Below are 21,180 nucleotides of genomic sequence, written 5' to 3'. Positions count from 1 at the left end.
ATTATTAAAATTAAACAAAAGGGTGTATAAATGTTAATTAACATTACAGGTGATGATAAGAACAAATTAATTAAAATTCCTGTTAACATAAGACAATTAAACAACAGATAGGGTATACTTTGTACTATGTAAACTAAAGCAAAAAACAATATGAATAACAATTCGAAAAAATCCACTTATGACAAAAAACAATCCACTTATGTACAAATGAAAGTACATAAGTGGAAATACTATATTTTCAGTTCAAGGACAAGATTAATAACAGGATGGATATACTAGAGTACTAGTTTCGACACCGAGAAAGGTTCTTGTTTATAGAACTCAAACTAAAGTCCATTTATGTACTTTCATTGGTATCTTATTAATTTTTTTTTTGCTTAAGTCATTGTAAGACAAGTTTTAAAATTTAAAAAGAGTAACAATATATAAATTAAAATTTTTTTTTTTTTTTAAGTAATAATAAATTACCACTTGTGGCTTGTAAAAGCACCACCATTCCCACTGGCCTGTTTTCTTCAGAAGCAGACATCTGACCACAAATGACACATTCAAATTCTTTTCTAACATCTGGAATTGAATCAGCTTGAGCAGATGTCGACGCTTTAGCTTCTGAAAATCGGCAGAAAATAGTTAAGATAACAGAAAAAAATTTAAAATCTGATGATTTAGACACAGTTTCGAAGACAAAAGACATTTTATTTCGGATTTTAGCAGAAGGTTGTAACGAACACAACATTGTAAGCTAAGGAATAATATTTTCTAAGGCAGACAAATTATATTACAGTTCCTTAATTATTCAGCAAACCATAAGAAGTTTTCATAAATTGTTAGTTACACTAAAATGTGGCTTAACTTTACATGAACATAACTTTACAAAAACTTCTTTTAAAAAAATAATACTAAGTTAATTAATAAATTAAAGACTATTAGACACTATTCTGTAAAACAATCAATGTCTTCAATGTTATTTGGATTTTTTTGAAACAGCTTAAAAATTGTTTATAAAAAAAATAATAAAAAAAAGCCACAATTCCTAGAAAAATACTAGAGCATGAAACATGAAAAACATTTTTTATGATGTTTAACAAGATGAACGTTTAAAAACTTCAATAAAATACTTAGTGTACAAATAACGAATGAAAAATGTAAAACTAAAAAGGAAAACAAATCATTATAACAGAAAAAGTGATTTCAAAGTTCTTATATGTTTTTTTAAATATGCAATCTGTGCAGCCATGTTTAAAAGAGATACTCAGGGAAACAGATATAAAGGAATTCCTATAAAATACATAGGCAATAAATTATCTGATGTAACAGCTTTTTCACATCTTTTACAATTCAAAAGTAATTCAAATCAAAATTGAGAAAATCTAGATCGTAATCAGAAATTTTTCAAGCAAAAGCAAAATGAACAATAAGTCAGTGTAAAGATATGAAAACTAATATATTAAAAATAATAATAATTTACTAACCTGTTTCCATTGTTTTTTGCATGAAAGCTTTTTGCTTTGATGCAAATTCAGCCATAAGTTTTTGTTGGCGTTCTTTAGCTCGCCGACGCCTAGAATACAATATAAAAGTAATTATTTGTTATACAGGAACAGTATATAAGAAATAAGTTTATCAATTCTTTTAATGTGAATTTAAGAAAGATTTTTTTTAAATACCTGTTTGTAAAACAGTAGAAAGTCAAATAATTAGTTGTGGGAAAATAATTTAATTTAAAAAATAATCTGAAGGTTAAAATTTAAAACATATTTTGACATCAGTAGGTTGTATCAGAAGGTTGACATTTTGCAAATAACATGATAAAAAAATGTAAGATAAGAAAAAAAATATATGAAATAGGATAGGAATAAATAACTATTTTTGCTACAACTATAAATTACCCTTTAAAAGCTTATGCAAACTGAGACCTAACATATTAAGCTCGACACATCTTCCCTAATGTTATTCAAATTTTTTAATTCTGCCCAAACTATAGATTTTTGTAAAATCCTCAAAATAGGCATCAATTTAGAGAAAGACCTCCTTGTTTGATATAAATTCTTCACTGATTATGAAATTGCACAGGTGTGCACTCTAGTGTAGTCTTGATAAAACAGAATTTTTTCTTTGCCAAATGATGATGTTTTCTTCTGATTTCTTTTCTCAACCATTACTATGATGATGCATAATATTTCCTATTTAGCTCTTGTTTCTCCTTTTTGTAAGTGTTTGATATAGAGAATTCCATGTGCACCCCAGGACACTGTGCCAATTATCCTCTAAGCAGATTTCACGTTCTTCAGATCCGGATTATCTTTAAAACACCACAGTTCCTTTATTTCTGGAGTATAGTGAATCCATGTCTTGTCCACAGTTATGTATTAATGCAATAACTAGTTGTGATTGTGATGATAAAGCTCCATACAAGCCACCAAATCAATCACATAATTGCATTTATACATCATGCCAAGATTTTTTTCATGTCCGAATTTTTATGCAAAATTGAAAATAACATAACTTACAATGTGCTTGTGACCTCAACTATTTTGCATACTTTGATAATCTCAAAATCACCTTGTGGATTTAGTCCATTTTTAATGAGGAAGTGTCACTTTTACCGAGCGCCCTAAACAATGCGATCATCTGTGAAAGTATGGTCACAATTAAACGCATTTACCCAATTGTAAATAAACGCAAAGACAGGAGCAGATGTGAAATGAACTTTATAACAACCAGCTTTCATCTCTTTGGGCATTGAAACCCTTCCTCTAGACTTGTTGATACCCGCATGAAACTCAATTCCTTCTATTTTTCTAAATACACAAAAATTTATTTCTTCTTTCTTATTATAATAAAAAAAAAACATGACGAGCTTAATTGGAACTTTAAAAATCTAATGAGGACTAAAAACAAACCATTTTGGTCACTATGAGCATTATTTCTTTTCTTAATTTCCTGAAGACTTATTGAACAACTCTTGTGATGGTATTATAACATTTTAAATACTTCTACCAGAAAAACAGTAAATACTAAGAATCCATATTTAAATAATTTATTTCCTTAGATTTGTATCACAAAGTATAACCTACATAAAGAAAATGCCATACCTTTCTTCTTTATCCACTGAGGAGTCTGAAGTCGAAGATGAAGAGTCGTCGATTTTTTGAGGCCATAACTTTTGTCTGATCAATTGAACTGCACATAATTTATCTATTCCGGATGCAACAATGTGATCCAAAAGTCTCTCCACAAATTTGGCTCCATCTCCTATTCTAGAATCGATGTCATCTATTGTAGAACTGATAACCTCAGAAAGACTCTCTTTTACCTTGTAAGAATCGGGTCTTTCAGATAATTTTGAATGAAGCTGTAGCAGAAGAGAAACTATACTTTCATTTACACTAATAGTTCTCTTGTTGCAGAAAGGCAAGTATCTATAATAGAAAAATAAAAAATGTATTTCAAAAACTAGATAATGGACGGCAGTAAAGCAGAGTAGAGTTTTAACAGGGGAGTGCAAGTTTCTTCCACTGTGGAAAAACCATTTAGGAAGAACTGTAAGAAGGTCTTTTTTAAACAGAACTATTAGTCATTTAACAATTTGTATTTAAACAGATTATAATTACAATCTAATTTAAATAATAGTAGTTACTTGCAAGCTATATCATTATCTTTATCACTATCTATATTTATCATTGTTAAATATTAGAAAACTAAAAAGCAACAGTTGGAAAGAAATGCAAATTTAATAAATTTCCTAAATTAAAATAATTGTAAAGCTTTAATACTTTATGTACTTGAGAATAATTACAAATGCTTTAATATTTTGTGTAATTGAGAATAATTAAACCAGAATTTATAATTATATAAACTGTCATAATAACAAAATCAAATTTCATTAAACTAAATTAACAAATTCACACATACACTACTGAAATATTGAATTCCAATTTTTATTTACAAATATCTGTAATCAAATACTGTTGAGCATGAATACTCGTAACTCTTAAATATGATTTACAGTTTACAAAATTATATATAAATCATAATTAAATAGGAAAAGTAATTACTCCTTAAAAAACACTTAGAGTTAAAAACTTTTTAACATTCTGGTACTATATTAAGTTTTTGTTTAAAATTAACCTATTATTGTAATATTTATTAATAAACAATTGTATTGGTCATTTTTAGTTTAATCCATCTCATTCAGTTTCTTCCCTTTGTCCATTTTTACGTAGTTCTTAAAGACATAGATTTTTTACAGACAAAATGCAGACCCTGGTTTTAATATTGGCAGAAATAAATTTATAAGGAACAGTTCAAAATCAGGAAAAACTCTACTTCTACCTTTCTGAATACAAATGGTGCTCAATAACACCCAAGAAAAGAATTCCCCGATTCTCCCAAAATTCTGTCCAATTTATTAAATCATTAGTTTTTCAGTTGTGCCTTATTTTTATGCTCAAAATATATAACAAGAAACTTAAAAAAATATTAAATGACCATATTTTTTGACAAAAATAAATTTACATGTGCCTGAAATTAAAATAATTCATTTTCCTTGATATTTAGGGTATTTTGATTTTTATTCCTTAAAATGTTCCTAAATTTTCTAGATGGACAAAATTCCTTGACTTTTCCCTGTTCTGTGGTCACACTGATACAATAGGCAGAAACTCTGGCACTGCTTGTCACTAGTACAACTTATCACAAGTAACAAAAAAAATTATTAATAAAGAATTAAAATTAATTTTAAATTACAAAGTAAATACCTTTGTTCCTTGGAAGAGCTATCACAGTCTGAGGAACCAATAGCCAATGGAAGACCTTTATCGGAGAGTAACATTCGGGTACGCCCAGGAACTTGTTTTAGTTTCATACACTTTGGTCGCACCGTTGTCAGCCCTTCTGAAGTAGGAATTAAGGCCATATTGAAGGAGTTGCTACTTGCAGGAAGTGCTAGTGGTTGTGGAGTCGATACAATAGGCTCCTGAGTTGCAGAAGATCCAGGAGATGAGGATAGAGTTGCAAGTGAGACAATTGGTTGAAGAACTGCTGAAAAATTACACATCAGTTTTAAAAAACATCATTAAAAATAATTATTTACTGAAATTTAAGAAAAGATTTTAAAAAATGTAGTGAAACACAGTGAAGCACTGTTATAATTTTTTGTTCAACTATATAACGTGTAGAAGTAGAAATAAGGAATGCTAAAAATAAAACACTAAAAGCTTTCCACTTATATATTCCTCAGAATTTCTAATTTTGAATGTGAGACACAGCTATTATTAATGATGAAATTTAATCACAGTTTTACCTACTGTATTTTAAAAAATAAAATTGTACTCGTTTTTAAACAATTAAAAAAATTCAAATCATTAAAAATAAAGAAAGTTCACAAAGAAATACTAAAAACTTTCAACACCTTCTTTCAAATTTCTAATTTTGAATGAAACACATAGCAGATATTAATGATGAAATTCAATCACAGTTTTATCTAATATATTTTAAATAATAAAATGGTACTGTTTTTCAAACAAATTGAAAAATTCAGATTATTTTAATTCAATAAACATATGTCATTTGCTGTCTGTCATAAAAATTTCAAAAAGTTTTTATTTTTAAAAATTAGAATTTAAATTAAAAACAGCTACATTGTGAAATTATTGCTCTGGTTTTAGAAAATTCTAGATGTTGCAGGTTGCATTTATTTTTCTTGTTTTAGATCTTTGCTTTTTGCAGTTTTACAAAAATAACTTTTTTCCACTTTATAACTTTTTTTATTTTTCTTCAAAATACATATAAGTAGCCCATTTATCGTCATCTGATAATACAGAAACAGTGCTACTCAATGAGTAATTACTGAGTAGCAAATCTCCACAAAAATAGAAATTTTACTATGAAAAATTTTTTTAACAGCTTAAACATTTAAAAAATTTAAACTAATATAGGATATTTACTTTAAATTAACTTAGTATGTTAACTTAATTTTCTTACACACTAGTTCAACTAATTTTAAAAAGTTTAGGGCTAATTAATTTTACACTTATACAGAAGAAAGCATTATTATACAGACAATTGCATAGTTTGATTTCTTCTTAATACATCACTTCTCACTGGTAAATGTTAAGAAAATAACTGAAAACTCGAGCAACACTTCATTTAAAAGTGATTGTATTATTCACAAAGATATTTTTAGCCAAAACATAACTATATTGCAAAACATAGTTATCTTAAAACTAATTAAAAAACTTTATTGTAATTCATTTATTTATTTATACTGCTAAGTAACTCATTATTAACTTTCAAATAGTATATATATATATATGTATGTATATTAAAAAAACTGACATAAAACATATTTTTAAAAATTAAGGCCATTATTTTTCACTTAAAGGTCATTTTTGAAAGATTTTAGGGGTTTTTTTCTGTATTTTTTATGACATTTTCCTTTCTAAATATTTTTAGGTCATGAGCAACCCAGCCTTGTTTATAATCAACAGACAAAACTTAAGGAAGATTATAAATTATTTAAACTAAGAGGCTGTCATAACTTACCAGCTAATTCTGGATCAAATGGAAGCATTTGTGCTTCGTTTGACGTCACAGTATTTAGCGCTGATGCTGCAGCAGCAGCTGCTGGTAGAGCAAGCTGTGGGACTGAGGATGGAAGAGTGGGCTGATCTGTGGGATCTGCGGGAAATTAGATTTAAGTAAAAACAAGAAGTACAACACATGTGAAATATAATTAAAAATATAGATAGAGTACTATAGGGTGGCTTTAAAAAATTTTGTCAGCGGTCTTGTAAAATAAAGAAAATAAGAGACACAATCGAAACACCTTTACTGGTATTCAAGGTAATATCCCTTCTAGTTACTTCATTTTTGACTTTACAGCTGCTGGAATATATCAGCTAATACTGTTTTGTTATTATTCAAAGCACCACCGTGACTCTGCTATCAGGATATTGTGTAACTAGTGTAAACTTTCATACATTCTTTTCCATCTCCTAAATGTTTAAAAACTCCTCACCATTTCATATGAAAGCACTATTTTAATGATACTGTGACTCTGTTATCAGGATATTGTGTAACTAATGTCAACTTTGATACGTCCTTTTCCATCTCCTAAATGCCACTGAAAAACAAATTACTCACAGCTTCTTTGACTGAACATCTTGACAAACATTGCATACACATCCATAAAGGTTTTCGCTTAATTTAAAATAAAATTTAATGCTTTAACGGTAGTTCAGTTTTGCAGTGGCATGCCTTCTTATAAAACTAAACTCAGTGGCATGACAGCCCACAGAGGGACAAGGCCTACTATGCTCATCTCAGTTTTCTTGAACTTTGGGCTCTGAGGTACAAGACCAGATGTTCCGGTTGGGTGGCCAGCCCAACGCAGAACAGCCAGTGTTTAGCTCCCAAGCATGCTTGGTACTGATTTTATCGACCCACTGAAGGGATGAAAGACTGAGTCAACCTTGCCTGGCCCAAGGATCGAACCAGGGATCTGTGGCATGGCAGCGCGCTTAATGAAGAATATAAAAGTAAAAAATATGGTAATATTTTCCCCATCTAGAGTAAATTTTTTATAGTTTTTGTCCTAATAATAATAAACTCAGCTATTAATTTAACCACTCAACTAAAAAGTCCAAAATAATTGTTAAGTTAAAGGAATTAAATGAAAAGTGTGGAGCTTATTTAGTGAAATAGTAAAAATTACATACTAGTTATTAGCCATAGCATTTTCTAAACGTGAAATTTTAATCATTTTCATATCTTTTTTACCATAAACACATATGCAGAAAATTAGCTGTAATAAGTAAGAACACTTTTTTTTGTTTACCCTCTGCACTGTTTGAATGTTATTTTTAATAATAATTAAATAATATGCAAGCCAACTCTTCATTATTGAGTTTATATATAGCCGTGAAACCATATGCAACGTACGAATAACCATCTAAGCATATCCATGTTTTCACAAATATGCAAAAAGAATGATTTCTTTCAACAAATTGATTATTAACTTTTTTACATTACAAAAAAGATATCGACTTACAGGTATCTACTCAATTACAGATATAAATTACTTTTCCAGGTAAATGTCAATAAAATTCTAGACCACATATTGGTCAAAAATTTAAAATACATCTTTTTATTAAATAAATAAAATAAAAACTTACATTTTTAGGGGGAAAAAGGTATTGAAAGAAACCAAATATCACAAGGCAAAAGTTTAATATGTTAAACTTTAAAGATTTTATATTACTAAAATACATAAATTCTAACTAGAAGAATTAATTTATGCAGAAATATTTACAAAGAAATAGTACCATCCAAGTGAATAGCTGCTGGAAGAATTTATAAAGTCAATCTGCAGCACTATCTTCTCAAATTCAAATCTATCTGTGGCTTTAATGCAGTTAGGCAGATTATTATTATAAAATTTAAGCTTAGTTTAACACATATTTAGCACAATTTGCAAACATTAAATATAATAAAGTTATGCATATAAACTTTACGTTTTTTTAATTTAATTTGAATCTCATGTGCAATCATACTTAAGCCTTACCCTAAATTAGAAAAAATAGATGTTTTTATTGATCCAATAAAGAAATTAGAATCAATGGTTTAATTTGAAGATGTTATATAAACCTTTCATTTTAAAGGAAGAAATTAACAGAATTGTAAATTACAGCATTCTGATTCATGCCGGCTTAAAGTTTCTTTAAATGAAGATAATTATCATACCATCATAGGTACTTTGCTGACAGATCGGGAAAATAACATTTAGAAAGTTTTTCTTCGGGATAAATTTTTTTAAAAAAAGACACACTTTTCCTTATTTTTCACAAATGAAGACAGAAAAAAAAATTCTTTTTCATTTGATCTTTAATTTGTGCCTTGTTTTTTTGGCTAGCAATTGCTTTCTAACTTTTTTTAAAAAAATCTGATCTTTTTTTAAAAATCTCAGATGAAAAATAATCTACAGTACCTGCTGCCATGCTGGAAGGTTTCTGCTACTGGGATGAATAGTATTATTGAACAATTGTTCAAAAGTATTTTGTAGAAATTTATATTATGAATTTGTTAAATCAAATTAAATTTGTGTTGCCAAAACAAGAAATTGTTGCAATATGTATTGGAATTGTTTAAACTGGCTTTAAATTCAAACCTGTATATTTTATAGATTTGTAGCAGAAATTCTCCACATTTTTGGTTAACAACATCAACATTTCCTAACAATTAAAAAATAATAATCTAACAACTTTTATACTTACAATTGGAAATTATTAAGGATGACAGAAGTATAAACAAATTAACACTTTTACTTTCAGTTTCACTCTAAACAGTATATTTGTTTAGAATAATACTATTCTAAAATAGCATTAACTTTAAATGACATTAACTAAAATATAAATCTATTGCCTAAATTTTAAACCAACATTGAAAAGTAAACTAAAATACAAATACTCGGTACTTTATAAGAATTCAATAATCATTAAGTCACCTTCTTCTATGATAGGACTATGGACATCATAAACAGTATAAATGCCATTCAAGCTTAAATCCATGTCTTCCTCCATTTCTTCATCTACTTCCATTTCCTCAACCATTCTCATTGACATCTCCACTTTCTCCGTTATTACAATGCGCTCGATGACTTTTGATACATTATCCAAAGTTCTCGAGCTATCAAACCATTCTTCGTATTTTAAATCATTCACCTCTTTCCTGTCTTCACTGGTGGTACTCTGTAAGAAAATTAATAAAACTGTCCAAACTATATCATTCCACAAAATTTGAGTAAGTAATCAATAATGAAAAAAGTAATAGAAATTATATGCAGCGAAATCATTATTTATTTAAAATGTCAAAAAACAGATAACACCTAAGGAGAAATAAAATTCAATAAAGAAATCACAAATGAATGAAAATAATCAATGTATTAGTTTGCTATTGGGTCATCAAGTATGAAATTTGTAGAAAAGAAAGACTAAGTTGGCCAATAGCTTATGGATGTAAAGATTTTATTCGTGCTTTCAATACACTTTTGTAACAAGTTATAAAGGCAAGTGGGATAAAACCTTGACGGTTGAGAGTCAATAAATTTCTGCAAAGCCAGCTTTTCAGAATAAAATTATTTTCTATGAAGATGTCCAATTTTAAAAAGACGAGGTAGTCAGAGGGGGATAGGTCTAATAAGTATAGAGGATGTTGAAGAACTTCCTATTCCATTTCCTACAGTTTTGCTAAGATCATTTGCACAGTGCGTGGTTCGGCAATAAGATAGGTGACAAGCTGTTGACCAATCTAGGCTACTTCTCTCTAAATTTGTGCAAAATTTTGTCTAATTATTTTCAGTATATTTCTATCACGACTGATGAGCCTGGCTTTATAAAATCATTTAAGAACTTACTATTTAATATTTGCTTTTTTTATGCATGAATCAGAAGGGGTGTTTCTTGGGGATTGGTCCTCATTGCACCAGCACTAAAGCGAGCTAGCACAAGAGCTAAATACAGTATTTAATATTCCGTGTGATCTGCAATGTTGTTGTTCTACCTAAGAAATATTGCTTCATAATAGCATGAATTTCCAGAGTTTTCAATAAATTTTTCAAGCAGGTGAGATAGGTAACTTTTGAAGGGACAAAAGAACAGCAAAGTATTAAACTAATGTCAAAGAATAAGTTGTTAAGTATAAGTTAAAATATCCAATGTACGAAATTCTACAAATCAATATCTGCAACTTAAGAACATACATAGTTTTTTATAATTATTATCTTATTTTAGAAATAACTTTCAAACATTTTATTTATTACTCGTAAAGTGAATTTCCTACAAGCAGTCCTGTTTCTGTTTAAAAGCTAATTTATATTTCCTAATCATATCATTATTAGATTTTTAATTTTTGTTATATTTTTAAAAAAGGAAATTACATAGCAACAAAATGATTTTAACCTTGAATTGTTGTATGAGTAAATCAATAATAAAAGCAATAACATTCAAGTTTTTAAAAGCAACATCTTGAGGATGCATGATAAATGAAATTACAATTATACGTTTAAATCTGATACATACATCTTGAGATTCAGTAGATGGAAACCTCACTGCCATATCAAGAAGGTAGATGCAGAACTGAAGAACTTGTTCAGGTATGTCTGGATCATTCACAGCCTGTTAAAAGATAATTTAATTATATTATTATTTACTCTGTATAATTTAATATTAGTTTTTATATTTAAATAACTAGTGATACTAGTTTCCAGAAAAGACCCAGGTAGAAAGGCGTATACACCAATGTACCAAGCAATTATACAAATTGCAATTCAGTTATTTTAAAAACTTTGGGCAGTATATTTGTTTGCTACGTTCACTCCTCTTGCAAGTTGATTATGATTAAAAAGATTTATTTCCGTGGTAATATTCATTTTTAAAATTAGATATTTATTGCTTAAAATTTAAAAAGAAAAAAAAGGACACATAGTAGAAAATGTTACCATTTAGCACTTAGAAATATTTTACAATTATGTTATGCTTTCAGAAGTAGAAATAAAATAAGAAATAGTGTAAGTATAGATAGTAAGTGTCTTTTAGCAATGCCAAATCATCAATGTTTACCTATTTATTGACAAGCAACATCTAGTGCTACATTTTAATAATTCACTACCTTAGACCATAGAGAATATTTAATTACAGTGAAATAAAAATAAAGATATCTTGAAGTTTCAATTTTGATACTACAGTAAGGAACCGATTATCCGGAATGATCGTGACCATCGCTATTCCGGTAAGTGATTTTTCCGGTTTTTTTAATCGCTACAAAAAGCCGTTTTTTTATTGTTAAACCCAAGTAAAAAAATATATATATATGGAAATAATCTTAAAAAGAAGAAAAAACGATGAAGTAATACACTAAAGATTATTTTCAAAATGATGGTAAGGTAAACACCTTTCAAAAAAGAAAGAAAAATCCTAAAATCTTATGAGGAAAAAAAAAAAAAAATTTTTTTAATGGCGGGAAAATATATCGAATTTTATTCCGGTTTTTTGGTTTTCCGATTTCCGGATAACGGGTTCTGTACTGTATTATATTGGGTGTACAAATAAGTTCTCGCCGTTCGTCACAAGACAACACTACCAGAAGGTTATGTAGAAATGGACTGGTGTTAAATGTCTTGTTGTAAGTTTGTTCATCTGATAACAACATAACCTTAAAGTTTTGGTGATTCCGTATTTGCATTACGCAATTGTTTTCGTGTAAAAATGTCAAGTTTTGTGCCAAATAAGCGTCATTTGTGGGAACTTTTGGTTTACTTCTTTAATTTGAAGAAATCTGCAATGGAGAAACAAAAATATCCAAAGCCTTTATTTTCCTCTTAAATTTCTGTTTATTACAAAAAGTACAGTTGAACCTTGATCCATCATTCCTGCATCTTTCACTTTCCGGAACGTATCATCTTGTTTAATCTGTCTCATCACAAGCGCTATCTTTATGACATTAATAACACTTATTTAGATCGTTTCTGAAATTCAAAGATACCTGGATCTATTATTCAGAAATTTTAAATCTTTTGTTTTTAAAGGAAAAGCAATAACTCCAAGTGCGAATGATGATGAAGAAAATTTGTTACAGTTTGAAAAAAAAACACCTCAAACATCATGTTTGATGTCTAAGTATCAGTGGATGAAAATGCTGAAACCTGTTGGATAATGTCAGTCAAAAATATATTAGCAGAAACTGGAGAAGTGCAAAATAATAATGATGATGAAATAGAAACACAATAAGCGGCAAAAATTGCGGAAGCCTCAAAAGCGTTTGAAAGAAAAAGAAACATTCTATATTTGCAGTAATTTACACAAAAAGGACAGCAATTTGTCCCAAATGCGGAAAATGTGTTGAGAAAATAAAAGAACTTGTTCAAACAAAAAATTTCAATGAATTTTAAATAAATAAATTTTTTTATTAATCTTTTTGCATTATAAATATTTTTGAAGAAAGAACATACCATTAAAATATTCCATAATTATAGTAAATTCATTAAATTTGAAATCTTTAATATTTTCATTCCTTTTTCAAGGCATTTCACAGTGACCTGCATTAATCGTTTTCCTGTATCAATCAGTCATAATAAATTGACAAATGAAAAACAATCGATAGAGATTCTACTGTATTGAAAGGGGTGGCCTTCTTTGTGGCCAAGCGTATTGTGGTATATCGCTTGATTAGAGTGACAAATAAGAGAAATACATAAATATTAAAGAATAAAAATACTTACTCTGTGCAAAATTGTGAAAATAATACCATGCATCGTTTTGCAATGCAATATTCTACGAGGGTCATGAAATTGTTTAAAAACTGGATTAGGTATTCTAAATGGTGCCCATGGCCTGGCAGTATTTGGAATCTTGTTAGATTGGCGAACACTAAAGAAAATTGAAAAAGAAGTCTATGCATATATATATGGAAAATTAAAAGTACTATTCTTAATTTTTCAAAATGAGAAATGAAGACTTTTTCTTTTTTTTGTTCAGAATGTGAACTTAACATTTTATTAGTATCCAATCAAAGTGTGAAATTGATTTAAACAAATTTTAAGATAAAAACTTTAAAATAATAAGGCAAAATGGAAAAGTGCTAAAAGCTGCTAAAACCATATTTGTCTTACGTAAATAAAAAGTTGTAACCAAAAACAAGCAAAATGAAATTTCCTCATACATACTTTCTAATTTTAACTAACATTCGTATCTTTAAATTTTCGTTTTGCGTGCTTTGGTTTAACTTTTTTATTTAAATCATTTTATTAGTATCAAATACGTACTTCACTTAGCATGCATAAAAAAACACAATAACGAATTTTTGAATATGAAACTCCATCATACAAAATATTGGCATAAAGTCTTTTTTATTATAAAATTTTTTTTGCATAAACAAATAACACAAAGGCATTAATTTGATCAACATTTTTTAATCTAATAACTTACTAATTCACTCTGACACTACAAAAAATATTAATAGCATTTTTATTACATCAGTTTCAAAAACAATTGGCACACGTGTAAACTGCAACAATTTTTTTTACTCAATGTAAGAATGATGTAAAACAAAAACAATAGAAATAAATTTAACAGAACTTAAATAAAAAACCAAATAATTGTAAAGTTTTAAAAGCTACTAATTGATGATACATGAATGATCTCAAGAGTTAATAACTAGTGCAAATTATAAGTTAATTATGATAATCACTAATTAATTAAGGCTGGGATTTGGGACAATTTTTATGGGTTTACGACTACCAATGTTCAACTCTGTAGCCTTGTAATTTAGAACCCAATCCAGAAGACAAGGGAACTCCTGGAACGAGTATTGGGAGAAATTTGCCTTCATGGAGGACTTTTTGATGAAGCTAACCCGCATTTGCGTTATATGGAGAGGAAGACCACGAGAACCTGTCACGGTTAGCCTGACGGCAAGGGGACTCTAATACATGATCCGTCTACCACTGAGGATATTTCTCATCAGCACCGTGGTAGGTGTAAGCTGGATGCGGAATTCATATCGATTGGGATTTGAACCCGGTTTGCCTCATTGGAAGGCGAACGCTCTATCCCCTGAGCCATCGCGGCTCAGTAGACTTCATTGTACAATTTCACTGATCAACAAACGAAAACCAAGTTTACAAGGAGGTTATAGTGGCACAGAGTGAAAAATCCTGAAAATTTTACGTGCAAAAAAATTAATATCAATTTATATGCCATACATGTTATTAATTAAATGTATATAACTAAATGTTTACACATGTTTATAATTAAATTACTTATTAATACAGAATATCATACCTTTAGAGTAACTAATTCAAGGAAACATTTACTTCATACAAAAATTGCGATATCAGATTTTAAAATGGAGTGATTCTGAATCGCAATATTGAAGTTTAAAAACGCAAAAATAGAAATTGCAATACTAAGTTTTTAAATTGCGCAAATATGAATCACTGCACATAATTATAGATCTAGTGAATATGAATAATATTGGTTTTAAAAAAGCGGGAATACGAATGGTGGCATTGGGTTTTAAACTTGCATGAAAACGAATCACGATATTTGGTTTTAAAAATGTGTTAATACAAGTCGTATCATTGAATTTTTAGATCACGTCAATAGGAACTGCAATGAAAGATTTTTAAATGGTGTTAATAAGAATTGCAATATCTGCAGATTCTGGCACAGTTCCAAAATATTCAAAATGGCAAAAATCTGCCAAACCAAAAGAATCAAACTAATGAAAAAATGATGTAAGACATAATTGTCGAAAGAATGCATGTAAATGTCACGTTAATGGGATTTATAAAAAGCTTCAAAATTTTGTCGGATTATAAGTTTTTGACTCGCGGAAGTCCACAAACCAATGGTCTTGAGATAAAGGGAATTCTACGATATTCGTGCAAAAATCGTATGCCCTGCTTCTAGTTTTTAGAATCTGAAGAATGATACAAAAACTCGGAATACAATTACTCCTGGTTTACTTTGATACTTGAACTATTGTCCTGTGACTTTTAAATTTAGAGATTTGAGCTTTTACTTTCAACAATATACCATGACATAAATTCAAACTAATAAAATTATTAAACAATTGTTTTTTTTTGCATGAATTATAAATCGCATGTGTATAATGTATACTCAAGAGATATTTGTTGATTTATTTCCAAGGTCGTCATGCATGATATGCCAATTTAATAAAATCATATTGCACAGGTAGTTTTTAGTAACAGATATGATGAGTCCTGCGATCACATGTCTGGACACATGATGTTCCATACTGCCTTCGCAAAATATTATCAATACTAAATAAATAAATGAGAAAAACATACTGAACTTTTAAAAAATAAATAAATATATTTTGCATTTGATTTAAAAGAGCTTTAAATTAAAGAAATTTAACAATCAAAATTTAACTGTACATACCTTTTTAAGCTACAAAATTAAATTATATTTAAAGTGTTTTTCAAAGCATTTTTTAGTTACACAGTTAATATATTAAGAAAAACATTAAGTTTAAATGAAAACATTTAATAAATTATCATTTTACAATTTAAGAATATTAATAACATCTGCGAGGATAGTTTAAGAAAAATGAATTATTGTATGGGTAAAAAATATTCTTACTATTGAGTATATCTATCTAAAGATGACTGGTATTCTCTTCTATGAACTGATCTCAAGAGAACATGTATAGGATTATATTCTACTTCCCATATGTGAGGTTTGGGCACAAATGTTCCCTGAAGCATTGCACCACCAGTTTCAAAGTTAGGCGCTTTATAATCAGCAACCTACAATATAAAACATACATCTTTTGACACTCATTTAAGCACTTTTCAGCATAAACAATAACTTAAATCTACAAGAAAGCCTCTCACAAGCAAACAGGCTGAGCAGTGTATGCACAAACTAGCCTAAATTGCAAGGCAACAGAGAGTTAAAAGAAATATAATTTCCCTTGTACTGCTAATAGAATGTAAAAATAAGTATAAAGCACAAACTATCGTGCACTGTTATTTTAAAATGTTTTCTTTCTGGGGCTTTACTGATTTTGCTCTTACTTTTTTTTACAATCTGCAATAAATGAGCTAGTTTGTCCGTGACTTAAATAATAGAGCTACATCTCAAAATAATAAAATCAATCCTAATAGTGTATCTTAAAATTATTTAATTTTCTAGATATCTCTATCCAGAATTTGTGCATATGGATTAATAACAGTGTTATGAATTTTAAGCAGTTATTTCTACTTCTTGAATTTGTTTATAGTTTATATATTTTAATTTTTATAGCTAGTATGTAGATAAAAGCTTTATCTTAAATATGTATGATGTTTTTTTAAATGTTCCTTAGATATTATTGAAAATTAAGTATCAGTGCTATTAGCAGGACACGGTAACAGACAATAAAAAAAATTTTCAAGCAGGCGATATAAATTTAGTCCATCTTTTAAAATATATATATATGTTTTTTTCCAATATGCTAGTAGGGGAATAAGACATCAGTGAATGCTTCTTTTAATGTGGAATTGTGAGAAATCGTAATTAAAACCATGATTGTTCAAATATAAATTCTTTCTTGTTTTAAATGTCTTTGTTTTACCTATCAATAAATGGATGAGTAATAAATCTGCATATAAATGAATGCATTAAGTAGAGAATTAATCATCTGTGCTACCTTATCCATCATTTTTATTTTTCTAGGGTGCATAGCCAGATCTTTCATCAAAAAATAAGCACCTTTTAAGTACTTTTTAAGCACTCAAAAAATATTTTTAATCACTCCCCCCCCCAAAAAAAAATCATAACTAGGATCTGTGCAGTGACAAAATTTATTTTAAAGTTCTTAATTTATAAACATAAAATCAATAAAATTCAAATACTTTACATAATCATGATAAAATAACTAGTTTCAGATAAATATTGCAGAAAAAATTTTAAAAATCATGAATTTTTTGCAATTTAGAACAACAATCGATGCGGCAAAGAAAAAATCTCTTCTTAAAAGATAAAAAATTAAGCACTTTTTACAAAAACCAAATAAAAAAAGCACCTTTAAGGGCTTTTAAAAAACGTAAATCAAAACTAAGCACTTTTTAAAAATGCTATGCACCCTGTTTTCATTTGGTAAAACTATTTTTGTGTTTTTCTCTGTGCATTGTTTGAAGTTTTAGAGCATAATTTGAAGTATTTGAAGTACGTCACGTATAAATGAAAGTAATTTCTAATGATTTCGAATGCCTTAAACTTTGCTTTCTCAGTTGCCCATATTAAGCTTAAAGAAATGGGAAAACCAATGGAGAAATTGGTATAGAATTACACATGTTTAATTTCAATATAACAGAAACACTGATAAATTTTGTACCTTTCCAAGAATGGTTTCAAAATTTTTGTTTTGAGTAGTTTCACCAGATCGATCAGGTAAGAAATCCATGAGTTGAGAGTGTGTGCGATCACTCATACACAATAATGAAACCATCTCTTGCCTAATAATTTCTTCTTCCGTTTGACCTGCATAATAAACAGCAACACATAAAAAAACACATCAAATGTATATATACATAAATTAGAATTCATTAAATCAGAGAGCTCACATTAAACTTGAATCGGCCGGAATTTTGCACAATGTAAAACCTAAAAATATAATACTCTAATATGCCTATTATTAGCAAAGTAAGCACAACTAAGCACATTATCATTTTCATGAAGCCTCAACAAGGCTTTTTTCTTAACACTTTTTTAAAATGTCAACAATTAGATTTTTAACTGCTGAGAACTTTCGGAAATACTACACTAAATTTTATTATTGTATTTTAGAAAGCTTTTGATTTTTATGTTCAATAAAATGGAGAATAACAATTAAAAGATGAAATCTAAATGTGCATATCAAAAATAAAGTTAAAATTGCTAGAAAATTGTGTGTTATTTTATTAATTGTGTGTCTTGCAATAGTTCTTCAAGATTTTTTTCATTTTAACAGTTCAACCAGATTCAACAAAAAATGATACAGAGATATTCTACGAAGATACGGTAAAGATATTCTTCCTACAATTATTTGGTTATTAAATAGTTCTCAATGTTTAGTTCTCAATAGTTCTCAATGCCCTTTTGGATTACCATGGAATATTTTACATATGTTGCTGCTAATGGTGAGGCTTTTTAGGGGTTATTTTTCAAGATAAATCAATTGTAAAAAAATTACAGGGCATAAGTTTCTAATTGACAAAAATGTATTGATTGACGATAAAATACAGATCTTTTCTGTCTTTAGCATTGCTTTTATTCTTGTTAGTTATATGAGACAAAGAAGAATTTAAAATAGCAATCTCTTCTTCAATTGTCCTCAAAAATATTTGTTAGGTAAGTTAACCAATACTTTCCTAAATATTGTCGATATTTTTCTTACAATAGTTGAATCAAAATGTTAATCTAATTAACTGTAACAAAATAAATACACAAATTTTAGCATTAGCATGTTAACTATATTCAGGTGTTATCAAAATAAAGAAGAACTTAAGAAACAATTATCCAAATTTAACATATTTATTAGGATAAATTAGAAAAATTTAAAATACATTAAAAGGAATTAATACATGCAAAGATATCCTTTACAAGTATTAGACAAGTAAAAGTCAAAGAACTTAAGAAGCAACTAAATTTAATCTGCTTATAACTTGCATGTTTCTTTAATAAAAAATAACTTACCAATATTTGTTTGAATTGAAAGCAAGGTAGCAAGAAAAGAAAGGGCTCCTTCTAGCATAGGCAACACTTTATCACTTTCCAAAAAAGAGTTAGTCCGACTGGGATGAAATGTTAGCCATTCCCAAACATGAAATCTGAAAACACCCCAGTAATAAATTTTACATTACTATGTTGGAAGTTCTGCAAACAATTTACGTAAAAAAAAAACTGAGTTGAGCAAAAACAAAGAGAAGTTTTAAACAATACCTTTGCATTACTGTTTTCAAAAAATCGTCAGGATCTAACTTCATTGCACATAACTGAAGAATGAACAAATCAGCATCAACAATCGAAACACAGAAATGGCACTGAATGTAGGTCATCGCCTGGCCTTTGATCTGTAATCCACTGCGGACCCACATGTTGCACAAAATCTCATGGAAAGCAACCTAAAATTTATTACAGAAAAAGTCTGTTATAACGACAATTCACAATAGCCGAGCGACAATTGTCCTTATGGTGTGACTGTTGCTATAGCAATTACACCAATTAAATGTTAAAATAGAAATAAAAAATAATGGAATGCAATAGTGTACAATAGTTTTTGATGCAATTGATCAACTGAATATTGATAGTTAGATGGGAAATAAGGGGCTGTAGTAGATAAGTAGCCAAGCAAAGGCTAAGTAGGTCAACCATTTGAAACAATATTCCTGAAAATAGCAAAAGATTTTTATTTTTCTTTTGTAAGGAGGAAGACAATTTTGTCAAAGGTTGTTCACACATATGTCCACACTTTATTAACATAAAGCAGTAAGATTTTATGAAGAAAATAAAATGAAAGGGTTTTCATTTTTCACTTTTCAGTACTGATACCAGAGATAAATAAAATTTTCTTCATTTTTGTCTTTTTTAGTACAGTAGAGAACCGATTATCCGGAATGATCGGGATCATCGCTATTCCGGATAGCTGATTTTTCCGGTTTTCTGAATCGCTACAAAAAGCCATTTTTTTTATTGTTAAAGCCATCTAAAAAAATTATATTTGGAAATAATCTTAAAAAGAAGAAAAAACGAAGTAATACAGTAATGATTATTTCCAAAATGATAGTAAGGTAAGTATCTTTCCAAAAAGAAAAAAAAATCCTAAAATCTTTTGAGGAAAAAAAAAAAATTTAAAAAATGGCGGGAAAATTTATCGAATTTCGCTCCGGTTTTTTTGGTTTTCCGGTTTTCTGATTTCCGGATAACGGGTTCTGTACTGTATAATTCTGTTCATTTAAATGGCATAAAAATGAATCTCCCTTAAAAAAATACTAGCTATATCAGAAGGCAAGGCTAGTAATTTTTAAATCATTATAAACAATAATTCAAATTAATAAAACAATAATAATAATTTCAGAAAAAAGCATTTTTTTCTTCAAATCCTACACATGAGAATTGAAATGCTTAAGAATTTCAGAACTGAAAAAATGAAAGTGTTTGCTTTCTACATTTTCATATTTTCTACCTCTTAAGAATGAGAATCTATTCTAAAAATTTAGGAAATGTCATGAAAAAAATAACTTCAAAAAAATTATATAAACCTACTTCAAACTTTTGTTTTAAAATTTGAAAAACAGACAAAACTCATAACATAATTTGGTCTATTTACAAGTAACATTAATGGCAGTATATCTGAACCTTAACAACTGAATTCTGTAAAAAAGAATAATTTAATTATTTTGGGAGGCTGAAATAAGCAATAAACAGATGAAGAAAATATGATAATTTGATAATTTAACTGAAAAGATGAACACAGAATGCTGATTTTTAGAGAGAAAAAATAGAATTGCCTGGTTTTTAAGTAAGAGTTTATAAGGTTGAAAATAAAGATATAATGCTACAAAAAATTTATTTTATTTGGCTTTATTATTCAAACTTAAAAGAACAACATTTCTAGCTGAGTATTAATAATTAA

At 28.4% G+C, this 21,180-nt stretch overlaps 1 protein-coding gene across 2 annotated transcripts in view; it reads right to left on the bottom strand.

The window, feature by feature from the left end:
* Positions 1–21,180, bottom strand: part of Ubr3 (Ubr3 ubiquitin ligase) — an 83,479-nt gene that overhangs the window by 37,173 nt on the left and 25,126 nt on the right. Inside the window, exons 12-23 of one of the 2 annotated variants that reach the window (XM_016061985.5) lie at positions 19,488–19,669; positions 19,242–19,375; positions 17,902–18,047; positions 16,164–16,330; positions 13,277–13,424; positions 11,079–11,174; positions 9,506–9,749; positions 6,547–6,681; positions 4,761–5,043; positions 3,096–3,422; positions 1,473–1,561; positions 469–609 (exon numbers count right to left, since the gene is read on the bottom strand). In XM_016061985.5, coding sequence (XP_015917471.2) covers positions 469–609; positions 1,473–1,561; positions 3,096–3,422; positions 4,761–5,043; positions 6,547–6,681; positions 9,506–9,749; positions 11,079–11,174; positions 13,277–13,424; positions 16,164–16,330; positions 17,902–18,047; positions 19,242–19,375; positions 19,488–19,669 — 2,092 coding nt within the window. The remainder of the gene's footprint in view (positions 1–468; positions 610–1,472; positions 1,562–3,095; positions 3,423–4,760; positions 5,044–6,546; positions 6,682–9,505; positions 9,750–11,078; positions 11,175–13,276; positions 13,425–16,163; positions 16,331–17,901; positions 18,048–19,241; positions 19,376–19,487; positions 19,670–21,180) is intronic. The other variant, XM_071186782.2, reaches the window with a different exon arrangement.

The sequence above is a fragment of the Parasteatoda tepidariorum genome, chromosome 9 (genome assembly GCF_982258835.1).
Source record: "Parasteatoda tepidariorum strain Cologne lab strain chromosome 9, Ptep-v5.0, whole genome shotgun sequence".
NCBI classification, from domain to species: domain Eukaryota; kingdom Metazoa; phylum Arthropoda; class Arachnida; order Araneae; family Theridiidae; genus Parasteatoda; species Parasteatoda tepidariorum.
This window is presented reverse-complemented; position numbering and strand designations above follow the sequence as displayed.